Raw genomic sequence first — 11,472 nt, forward strand, 5'->3', positions numbered from 1 at the left:
AAACAATGCCCAGTTCTAAATGCATAGGGTAAGCCCAGTCCTACATGGCTGGATCCCTGTGCCTGTATGGCTCTGCATATATAGTGATATCACTAATATGCTACACCACCTATGTTCATGAAGTTAGTATCAGTCTGACTAGGTTTTAAAATCAAGTTGTATTAAAATTAAATTAAGGGGTATATAAAATGTTTTAAATCACTTTCACTGTTAATATCTCTATGTAGTGTGATAGCTGCCCCACTCCTGGAGAACAGGGGTTAAAACAGCCACGCTAGGCTGATTAGGGAAGCAGCCACAGCTGGGGCCAGCCCAATCAGGGCCCAGCTGACCAGGGCCAGTTCCAGGCACCAGCTTAGCAAGCAGGTGCTTGGGGCGGCCATTCCGGAGGGGAGCGGCACGTCCAGCTATTCGGCGGCAATTCAGCGGAGGGTCCTTCACTCCGGCTCGGAGTGAAGGACCTCCCACCGAAGTGCCGCAGATCGCGATCGCGGCTTTTGTTTGTTTGTTTGTTTGGGCTGCTTGGGGTGGCAAAAACCCTGGAGCCGGCCCTGCAGCTGACCCTGATAAAAGGGCTGTGGGCCAGGAGCTGTAGGACTCTCTTTCCAGCCTTGGGAACTCAGGGTATAGGGAACGAAGCAGGGCTGGGGGAAGGCAAGAGGAGCTGGGGAGCTCCAGCCTGGTAAATCCCCAGGCTGCGGGCCTTGCTAAAAGGCCAAAACAGGTACTGGGGTTGCAAAGGCTACAGCCCGGGGTTAGGCAGAGGCAGCTGGTCTGACCCCCTTGCCAATGATGAGTGGCCATTCCAGACTGCAGTTTGCCCCAAGGAAAGGGGGCTGGATGATGACTGACAGTAGCCACTGAGGCAAGGTGGGTTTAGAGGATTGGGGGTTTCCTTGGGAGGGGAGACCAGAGCAGAGGTACTGCAGAGGGCAGAACCTCAAGGTAAGGGGCACAGGGGTCTGGGAGGGACATAAGGGCCTGAGGCAAATGAGACATCGGCCAGCAGCGGGCGCTCTGAGTGCTGGATGAGCTAATTCCTGAGATGACCAGCAGGAGGCGCCGTGCCGGTGAGTCATCGCTTCACTACACGTTCCTATTCAGCAGGTTAAAATTCAAAACTGAAATTTTTTCAGGAAATGTCTATTTCCCATGAAATTTCATCAATAGGCAAAATAATTATGGTTTTCGCCAACTGAATTTTTTCTGTTTTGGGGTATTGATTATAAGATTAAAAAAAGTCAACAAAAGCAAAATATATTCCATTCTTGTCAAAGTTTTTCCACCGGGGGGGAATCCCAACCAACTCTCCTCTCCTACTGAGTTATAAGACATCACTCCCCCAGATACAGTACAGAAAGTTATGTTTGGCAATCTATTGCAACACAATGTATGCAAAAGAATTAACATTTGTTGAAAATAAGTTTAAACACACTGGCCATGACAGGACTTTACCTTTGCCATCCCTTGGATCATCATATTGAATTCATCAGCTCCTAGTTTTGGATTGAGTGGATCTACTCTGGGTCCAGATGAATTATAAGCCATATACATGTTCCCATTAGTAATGGATCTGTCAGCATCAAATACTAGTAACCCTCTCTTAGTAAAATCAAAGTCCACTGAACGGTCTGAAGGCATGTAATTGAGCTGTTATAAAAACAGATTTGCAGGTATAATAATTTTGTACAAAACCAGCCATATAAACAATTTATCAGCATTTTAAATCAGAATATTAATACCTAGTACATACATCAGGATTACCTAAACTGTTTCACCAAGTGTGTGAAAGGACTAACAGGAACAGGCACTTACTAAGGGACGACATCTAATTTGTGCACAAATTAAAAACAGGAGGAAAAGAAAGAGGCAGAAAGAATGCAGAATCAGCTGGAGCCAGAAAAAGAAATGCAGCATGACAGCAGCAATAGCCAAAACAGTGTTCCTTTGGTATTAAAAAAGAATTAAAATACAATCCCTCCATGTTTCAGCTATTTTTTAAATGAAAAAATATTTTTTCTTCCCTTTCATTCTCCCGATATTCATTACATCCCTCTTTCTTGTCTTTTCCTACTCTCCTGTTTTTCCCTCTCCTCCCCAGGAGCTAAACACATGTGGAAGGAGTGAGTGTCGAAATAGCCTTCAGACTACGGGTTACATTTTCAAATGCACCTGGGTCACTTAGGCACCTAAGTCCCATGTTCAAAAGAGACTTAGGTACCTAAGGCCAGGTCTACACTTGGAAAGCTTTGTTAGTATGGCTTTAGCCTAGTGTGAACACAGCTTATACTGGCAAAACTGAGTCAAATAAACTATACTGGCTTATCTGCCAGTATAACTGTCCTGGCAAAAGCACAATTTTGCTAGTATAATTGCATCTACACAAGGGGCCTTTGCTGGCACAGCTATGGTGGTCACAAATCATATCTCATCATACTCCTGATCAATATAGCTATGCTGGTAACAGTTTGTAATGTAGACCTGACTTAAATCTCACTGCAAGTCAACAGGACTTATGCTAAGACACCTAGGCACTTCTGAAAATTTTATCCCAGGTCTCATGAGCCTTCCTTGATTCAGTTATTTCAGCCAAAGCGTGTTACCGCTCAAGAGTGCAGGAAAGCAGAACCAACAGCAGAAGAGCCACTTGTGCTTTCTCCAGTTCACAGGCCACACTTGTGTTCCCCTTGGCTGGGTCTGGTCCACAAGCAACAGATTGCACATGCTATAATTGCTAGGTGCTGGAATTCAATGTATAGCAACACCAGTCAACTAACAAATGCAGAAGCTTTCCCCTGGGAATTACAATTGTTGACATGCCAAGCAGGAGAAAGTTCTCTCGCTCAGGAGTATGTTTAAAAGGAACCTGAACAAAATCAACTTTTTGAATAACGATTCTGAATATTCCAGGTATTCATTTGTTATGCACTTGCCACAAACTCTGCTCCTAGATGTATTTGCATGTACATGCAAATAGGTCTTCTACAGCCATGTGGATAATGACAGGACACCTGCAGAGATCACTGGCACCCAGGGCATGCAGAATTAATTCCTGATTTTAAGTTCATGTGCCTGGCTCAACTAGCCCTATGACTTGAACTGGGTGTACAGGTGAGCATGCCACAAGCACTCAGATCCTACAGTTATGGGAGCCATAGCCCAGTTAAATACCAATGTGGTAGAAAACAGTTAGAACATTCAATCACCCAAGTCACAGTTTATAAAGCCAAATGGCAGCCTCCCCAGTGATACAACACCTACATACTATATTTTAAATTCCTACAAAAATATTGCCAAAATATGTAACTTTCAACTTACTTGCTCCTTCAGTTGCTTGATGGACTGCTGAAGGGTCAGTATCTGATTAAACAAAGGGCTTCTGAGTGTGTTACATAAAATAGTCAGGTTTTCATTCTGTGAAGTCTCCCCTCTCTCTCGCAGTTTCATTTGCAGACGATCAAGAATTTGTAGCACCTGCTGCTTATCTAATACACCCCAAAATAATACAGATTAGAAATCTGGCTCATAATTCTCTCACTACTCAACAAAGATAATTATTCTTAAAATATCTACCTGCTGCAGGATTTTCAGGCATGGTGAATTTGATCTCTTTGGAATCAGTCAGAATAACCTACATGAAGTTTAAAAAAAAAAAAAAAAAAAAATCAACTAAGAAACCAAGTGTAAACTAAGTTATACCTTCCAGCAGATTGCTTAAGAGACAGTCAACTCACAGTAAAAAAAATTTTTTTTTTTAATCATTGCTATAAGTAACATGTAAGATTACTATAATCACTATTAGAGGAAAAACTTCTATTTTTTCATTGTGTTTACTTCACTTACAGTATTGTTTACTTTGTTACAATCAAATACAGTCAGTTTCACTGCTACTTATAAATAGTCACCAAGTTTCCCATTTGTTTGGGCCTTTCACACAGCAACAAGGGGAAAAAATGAATTTTTAAACATAGAAAAATGCAACTGTAAAAGACATAGAAATGGCCGGAGAGATTGAAAGACAGGTATGTTACAGCAAACTATTTTAAACTTGTTTTTAATTGACTACATCTTAAGCTGATGTCCTTTCAAAATACACAATTATTTAAAAAACTACTTTTTCCATTGTTGTTTTAATTATTGAGATACTGGCAGACTCCTCATAGTTATGGGTCAATCCTACAATCTGATCATGTGGGTGGAACCTTACACCTGTGCGAAGCCCCTCCAAAATCAGTGGTGCTCCACCCATACAAAATATATTGCAGAATCAGGGCCTAAAATTGGTCTAGTTGATAAGGCATTGGGCTTGATAAGGAAATCTGAGTTCTATTCCCAGCTCTGCACCACAAACCTGCTGCATGAACTTGAGCAAGTCACATCTCCTCTGTCTTAGTTATTTAAATAAGCCCTTTGGGGAGGGACCATCTCTTACTATGTGTCTGTTCAGTGCCTAACACAATGGGACCCCAATTTTGGTTGAGGCCTCTAGGTAGTACTGTTATAATAAATAAATATTAGCGTTTGCAATATGTTTTGTGAGACGATCAAGTTCTTATGTGCATATCATCACCTTGCATTTATATAGGGCCTGGCATGCTGAGGGCCACCAAAGCAGTTTACCAACTTAAACAGATACATAGTATACGCCTGACTTTCCAAAACCCTATTATCCAAACCTCTGCAGTATCTGAATCCCCATGGGGGACAAGGAAGGGATATGCCTAATGCAGAGGTTCGGATAATAGAGCAGAAACTCCTGGATGCGGGGGAGGCCACCCTGCTACTGAATGGCTCCTGTGAGAGCACAGAGAGCCCTGTGCAGCCCCGCTGTCACAAGAGCACGTGAGCAAGGCTGTGACATAAGGTTGCCAACTTTCTAATGGCATAAAATCAAACACCCTTGCGCCGCCCCTTCCCCAAGACCCCGCTCCTGCCCCACCCCTTCTGAGGCCCCACCCACCTCTCACTCCAGCTCCCTCCCTCTGTCGCTCGCTCTTCCCCCACCCTCACTCACTGGGCTAGGGCAGGGGGTTGGGGAGGAGGGGGCTCCAGCTGGGGGTGGGGGCTCCAGGGTGGGGCCAGAAATGAGGGTGCAGGAGGGGGTGAGAGCTCCGGCTGCGGGTGCAGGCTCAGGGGTGGGGCTGGGGATGAGGGGTGTGGGGTGTAGGAGAGGGCTCAGGGCTAGGGCAGAGGGGTGGGATGCGGGAGGGGGTGTGGGTTGCAGGAGGGAGTTTGGGTGCAGGAGGGGGCTATGGGATGGGTCGGGGATTGGGATGCAGGAAGGGGTGCGGGCTCCAGGAGGGAGTTAGGGTACAGGATGGGGCTCAGGACTCAGGCAGAGGGCTGGGGTGTGGAAAGACATGAGGGGTCTGGGAGGGAATTCCGAGCTGGGGCAGGGAGTTCGGGCTCCAGGTGGTGGCGCTTACCTCAGGCGGCTCCAGACCAGCATGTCCAGTCCCTAGGCGGAGGCATGGCCAGGCAGCTCTGCACAGTGCATGCTGCCCATGCCCCCCACAGCTCCTATTGGTCATGGTTTCCCAGCCAATGGGAGCTGCGGAGCCAGCGATGGGGGCAGGGACAGTGCATGGAGCTTCCCTGATTGCCCCTCTGCCTAGGAGCTGCTGGGACATGCCAGCCGCTCCTGGGAGCTGCGTGGACCCAGGGCAGGCAGCAAGCCTGCCTTAGTCCTGCTGCGCCACCACCCGGACTTTTAAAGGCCCCGTCAGCTGTGCTGACCGGAGCTGCCAGGATTCCTTTTCGACCACGTGTTCCAGTCAAAAACTGGATGCCTGGCAATCCTACCATGACAGCAGAGCTTCAGAGAACTTCCTGCACTGCCACTGGGCCAGTGACACCTGATCCTGCAGGAGCAAGGTGCAAGGAAGGCTGCAGTTCTGGTGGGGCGGGGCAGAGCAGAGTCCTGGCCAGGGGCCTCTGCCTCCCCCTACACCTTGCGCCTGCAATAATCAGAGGGCAGGAGCTGTAGCACAGGGCGCCCTTTGCAGCCCAGCTGTCAATCCTACAATCTGATCATGTGGGTGGAACCTTATACCTGTGCCGAGTCCCTCTTGATTATCCAAACTCCCTATTATTCAAATAAAACCTGGATCTCCCATGTCATCTGGATAATCAGGAGTATACCGTGTGAGCAATAAACAAGATTAATTCATTAACAACCAGCCCCGCTGAGGAGAGGTTTGTGATGATTTTGGTCAGCCTGGACAGTTAAGGTTTCTGGTGGAATCCATACAGACCTTAGTGGTTTGCATGGCTTCTACCTATAACCAAGCAAAATGTGATGTTTTTAAGACAACGTACAGATTTGGTGGGGGAGGGTGTCACTTTAAACCAAAACTCATAGCAAAATTCAGTGACTGCAAACCCATGTGACCCATAACCTAAGAAAGGTTTATGAAAATCCCTCTGGACTGAAATCTCTGAGCACTGCACAGCTTTATTCAGGATACTTTTACTTTTCATGTGAAATACTGCACATCCAAAGGCACAATTGCTGTCTAATTCCACACTGGGCTTTGGTCCTGCATCAACTCAGAAGAAAATACAATAGATTGAAGCACTAACACCACTTTCTCCTATATTCCAGGCCTGACCTTGCTTAGCTTGATAAACCTCATAAGATACTTTCAAACAGGCCAATTTTACCTGCCCCACACCCAAACACAATTCATAGGAGCTGCAAAACAATCCCATTGTGGAAGTAACTTGAAAACACCTTAAAGACAGCTCAAACACAGGAGCTGTCACACCACAAAATAAATCCAATCTGGCAGGAAACCTGAAGACTCACTAAGGAAGCAGCACATATTCAAGAGAAACCTCATCTAGAGGCTTGTGTTGATATGGTCTTGAAGGTGAATCATGTTTCTGTTGCAGTGGGTAGAAGGACAGTAGTTATGACATGGGGTAAGGATTCAAGAGAGAAGGATTAAAGCAGAAAAAATGGGAGCGTCCTTTTGGCTCCACCAAATATGCAGAAGAGCCCAGGAGAAAAAGAATCAAATGAAAATTTCCACTTACAGCCTTAAACTGTTGACTGGAGTTGCTAAGAGCTATTGCAGAGGCAGCTACACGGCAGTGGCAGTTGAAGCGATCCTCGTGTACAATCGGTCTGTCCCAGTCCTGTTTCCGTCCCATCCCATTCTCCTCACCTCGCTAGTTCTAGTCTCACCTCCTCAGGCTTTTCATCCCTGGCTCCTCACCTGTTCTAAGTGCTAGTCATCTTGACCAACCATTCTCAGTTCTCTCTCTATCCCCTGACTCCTTTTCTATGGTCTCCTCCTCTTTGCTTCCACCCCAGTTTCCACTGCAACTCCCAAGCGCTCTAGCTTCCAATCCTAGACTCTCCTATCAGGCTTCTTGTCCCATTTTACACTGCCCTTCCAACCCATCCAGAGCTGGATTAGCCATCACTGAGCCCTAGGAAACCACAGGGTTGCACCTCTGTTCATGTTGTCCCATGCCACCCAGGATGATGGTGCAGCCAGGCCAAATCTGAGTGAATGCCGTTGCGACCTGATGCACAGGGTCTCAGCACCACTCAGGTTTGGGCCCTCATTTCCCAACAAATTTGGGCCGTAGGCACATGAGTAGTTTGCCTATGCGTTAATCGGGCCCTGGTCTTATCCCCTGCAATCCAGCTCTTGTCTCCTCTGCATTCTAATCAGGAAACTTTTCTTCACATTGCCTGGGCCCAGCAGGTTGCCACTGAGAGCACAGGAGAGGCAGGTTCCCTGCTTTCGGTTCCAGGGCCAGTATGATTTTTCAAAGGTTTATAACTTGGCCAAATTTGGGCAGATTTTCATGGGGACAGCAAAAGACACATCCCTGATACATCTGTTTATACACAAACAGTGTAGTTCATGGGTTCTCAAACCTTTCCATGTTTTAAGTTCTCATGAGTACCTTTCCTCTGATTTGCAATTGAACAACATCTTTGTGGCAACTACAGCAATTACTCATGTAATATTAGGAAAGTATTCAGCATTTTTCAGTGCAATTTAGCAGCTGGAAACAAGGAAGGACAATATCATGTGACCAGCCAGCTATCTGCAAACCACCAGCAAACATTTCACAGAAGAATGCAAGGATCCCATGGCATGTGCAATGCACTCAGGTCTGCAGGGTGTGACACTCTAATTTAAATTGGAGTAACATCCAAAGTGTGTTAGGTACTGTCCAAACACAGATGCAGGCCAGGACTACACTTTAACAAAAAAAAAGCAAAAAAAAAGCTCGCCAGTATAGCGATATGGGCAAATCCTAGTGTGGACACAACTTATATAGGCAAAAAAGTGCTTTTGACAGTATAGCTTATACCAGTTTGGCAAGTGAAATAAGCTACATCAGAAAAAGCACTTTTATGCCTGTTTGACTGTAGCTACACTAGGGCCTTTGCCATTATATAAGTGTCACACACACACACACACACAAAGTCACACCCCTAAACAACATTACTATACTAGAAAAAGTTAAGACCTGGCAAAGATCGTGCTCTGTCCGAAAGTGCATAGAATTTTCTGAACAACTCTGGAATCCTGCAGAAGGAAAGAAGCTATTTTATACAGCCCTGTGACAGGATAATGTTACCTTACACAGTCCAGGAGCCAACACACCTAATCAGCAAAGAATTATGGCTTTAAAAAACAAGACTTTCATCAGGTTATTAAGACAAAAAGCATACAATAAACAAAAATATGGACAGTTCCTGCCACAAATTTACAGCTGTGTCTTCACAGCCGAAGAGATGTGTGTTTTCCACCAAGACATCTATCTCAATGTAAAGTCCTAGTGGAGTAAAGGCACAGGTAGCTGTTACTTTGACTAGCTACAGTGAGTTAAAAATTACAGTGTCTTGTTTCCACTAGGACTTTACATTGAGCTAGATGTCTTGGTGGAAAAAAAACATCTCTCGTTTGCATTGGAGATGAAGTCTATGTCTAAAGACACATGGGGCCTGGTTTTCAGAAGTGCTGAGCACCAACTCCAGACGAATCCATGGGAGCTAGTGGCGCTCAGCACCTCTGAAAAATTATGTGAAAAGAGAATACACGAAAAACTGGAAAGGTGCAGATAATGGTTTTACTTTCTCCTCCCAATCCCCCCACAATAATCAAACTAATTTTCCTCAGATGTAAAAATAAAGAGCCCTTTACATCCTGGCAGCTACATCTACTCACATGCAGCAGGGGCGGAGATTGGGGGGAAAATGATGAAGTTTTGCCCCCCCAAACCCGAGTTGATGTGGGGGGGGGGGGTCACACAGGGTCACGTGCCCCTATATCTCTGCCTTCCATTTAGCACAGAGGTTTTCAAATGAGAGGAGGGGATGTGTGGAGGAACACTCATGGGGGCTAGGGTGACCAGACAGCAAATTTGAAAAATCGGGACGGGGGTGGGGGGGTAATAGGAGCCTATATAAGAAAAAGACCCAAAAATTGGGACTGTCCCTATAAAATCGGAACATCTGGTCACCCTAATGGGGGCAAGCAGTGACTCCAGGCAGCTCAGGACAGCCCCACACGGCAGGGCTTGGAGAGGGTGGCCAGGTGTCTGGTTTTTGACCAAAAAGGTGGTCGAAAAGGGAACCTGACAGTGTCCAATCAAATCTACTAACTGAACACCCAAAGTCTGTTTTTTAAATATTATAAAGTTGGCAACCCTATCCCCACGCCCTGCCATACGGGGCTGGCCTGAGCTGCCTGGCATCACCACTCCCCACCAAACGTTCCTCCATGCCCCATCCCCAGTTTGAAAACCTCCGAGATAAAGGGAAGGCAGAAATCTGGGGGTGGCACATGACCCTGTGTGCTACCCATGTGTCATTTCTGCCCCCCCAAACTAAGGCTATGACAGAACCCTCTGATCATTTCCAGAGTGACAGAAGGTGATCAGCTCCCCATTTCTAAACCAAGCAGGTCTTGGACAGAGTAGGGAGTTAAAACCAGAACCAGCTGGCCAAACCCCTGGAAAGAGTGGGGCTGCTGTTGAAAAGGGCCTTGAATCTGAACTGTCCCTGATTGGGAGTATTTTAAACACTATGTTGATTGTGGCACTATTAAAAAGTGCCTAGACCGATAGCTCAGCCCCTGGCTCATCGGGGCTTTGCAGAGCCAAAGCCAGTCCTGCCCGAACTTCAGAAGATTTGGGGTGCTTTCGGGTGGGGATCGGTAAAACTCAAACTTTCAGGAAGTTCCTGACCTGCCCAGTCCCAGCCACTGTTCATTCCCCCCTCCCACCCTCGGGAGTGTTAACCAGCGAAGGGGCAGGAAACGGACAAGGGGGTGGGGGGGTCCCTGTCTGTGGGGAAGCCAAGCTGCCCCCGAGTGTAATACCTGGTCCGCAGAGGCGGGTTGTAAAAGGCCTGGCTGCTCCCGGGTCGCCGGCTGCTCTGCGCTCTCACCTGGGCGGAAGCGAGCGGCTGGATTTTGACCGCACCTCACCGTCACCTGCAACACAGGAAATCAGCCGGGCGGGCGCCGCGTACGCACATACCCACCGCGCTGCGGGCCGCGGGCGAGCTCCGTGCGGGTCTCAGCGCAGGACAGGGGGACTCGAGGAGAGAGGACTCGGGAGGGGGAAAGGGAGATAGGGAACGCGGGGAGGAACAAGGGGTGGGAGAAGGGAGTGGAGGGAGACAAGGGGGAAAGAAGGACAAGAAAGGCACAAATTATTCCCAAGCAAAGGGGATGATGGGGGATGGAGAAGCTGGGGGGGTGGGGGGGGGGGGCTGAGAGAAGGGGGTCCTTTCATTACCAGCATGTAAACATGGTCTTGAACTCATACCAGGGCTGGCACTACAGCTGAGCGTCCTTTAACTAGGATCTCTCATTACCTGAATACCATATTGGCCCCTGATCCTGCTAACACTTACACACAGGCTTAGCTTTACTACCATGCCTAGCCCCATTGATTACAATGCCACTGCTCGCCATAGCAAAAGTACAAAAGTCAACTCTGGTCATATTTGTTGGTTTCCTTAAAGCCCCAGCGCCTGGATTCAGGTGGTTAGAGAAGAATCTCAGCTTTCATTAAAAAAAAAAAAAAAAGACAAAAAAAAATAAGTTTCTTGTCCTTGTGGCTGTGGAGGAACGCACCCTTAATAAAATGAACCCAAAGATTTTTTTAAATCTCATGAGTTTTAAAGCCAATCGCGTGATTTCTGGATGTTTGGAGTTGGCAATACCCTGAGCGCATGCAGGATTGGGGCCTTGGATGGAAGCTTTGTATTGTCCTTGAAAACATGATATTTCAGTCTGTCCATGGACAGTCACTCATAGTTGCCATTTGGAATTCAGGGGTTCACTGACTGTAATAGGGTGACCAGATGTCCTGATTTTATAGGGACAGTCCCGATTTTGGGGGCTTTTTCTTATATAGGCACTTTTTACCCCCTACCCCCATCCCGATTTTTTACACTTGCTATCTGGTCACTCTAGATTGTAATAAAAAGGA

General features: G+C 46.8%; 1 protein-coding gene across 1 annotated transcript in view; it reads right to left on the minus strand.

Annotated features, from left to right (window-relative positions):
• LOC113407222 (inaD-like protein) overlaps nucleotides 1-10,456 on the minus strand; it is a 212,845-nt gene extending 202,389 nt beyond the window's left edge. Inside the window, exons 1-4 of the mRNA XM_026655445.1 lie at nucleotides 10,353-10,456; nucleotides 3,574-3,631; nucleotides 3,319-3,485; nucleotides 1,456-1,650 (exon numbers count right to left, since the gene is read on the minus strand). Of these exons, the coding sequence (XP_026511230.1) occupies nucleotides 1,456-1,650; nucleotides 3,319-3,485; nucleotides 3,574-3,595 (384 nt within the window). The 5' untranslated portion in view covers nucleotides 3,596-3,631; nucleotides 10,353-10,456. The remainder of the gene's footprint in view (nucleotides 1-1,455; nucleotides 1,651-3,318; nucleotides 3,486-3,573; nucleotides 3,632-10,352) is intronic.
• Nucleotides 10,457-11,472: the final 1,016 nt, after the last annotated feature.

Source organism: Terrapene carolina, unplaced genomic scaffold (genome assembly GCF_002925995.2).
Source record: "Terrapene carolina triunguis isolate 2854851 unplaced genomic scaffold, T_m_triunguis-2.0 Scaffold210, whole genome shotgun sequence".
Lineage (NCBI taxonomy): Eukaryota > Metazoa > Chordata > Testudines > Emydidae > Terrapene > Terrapene triunguis.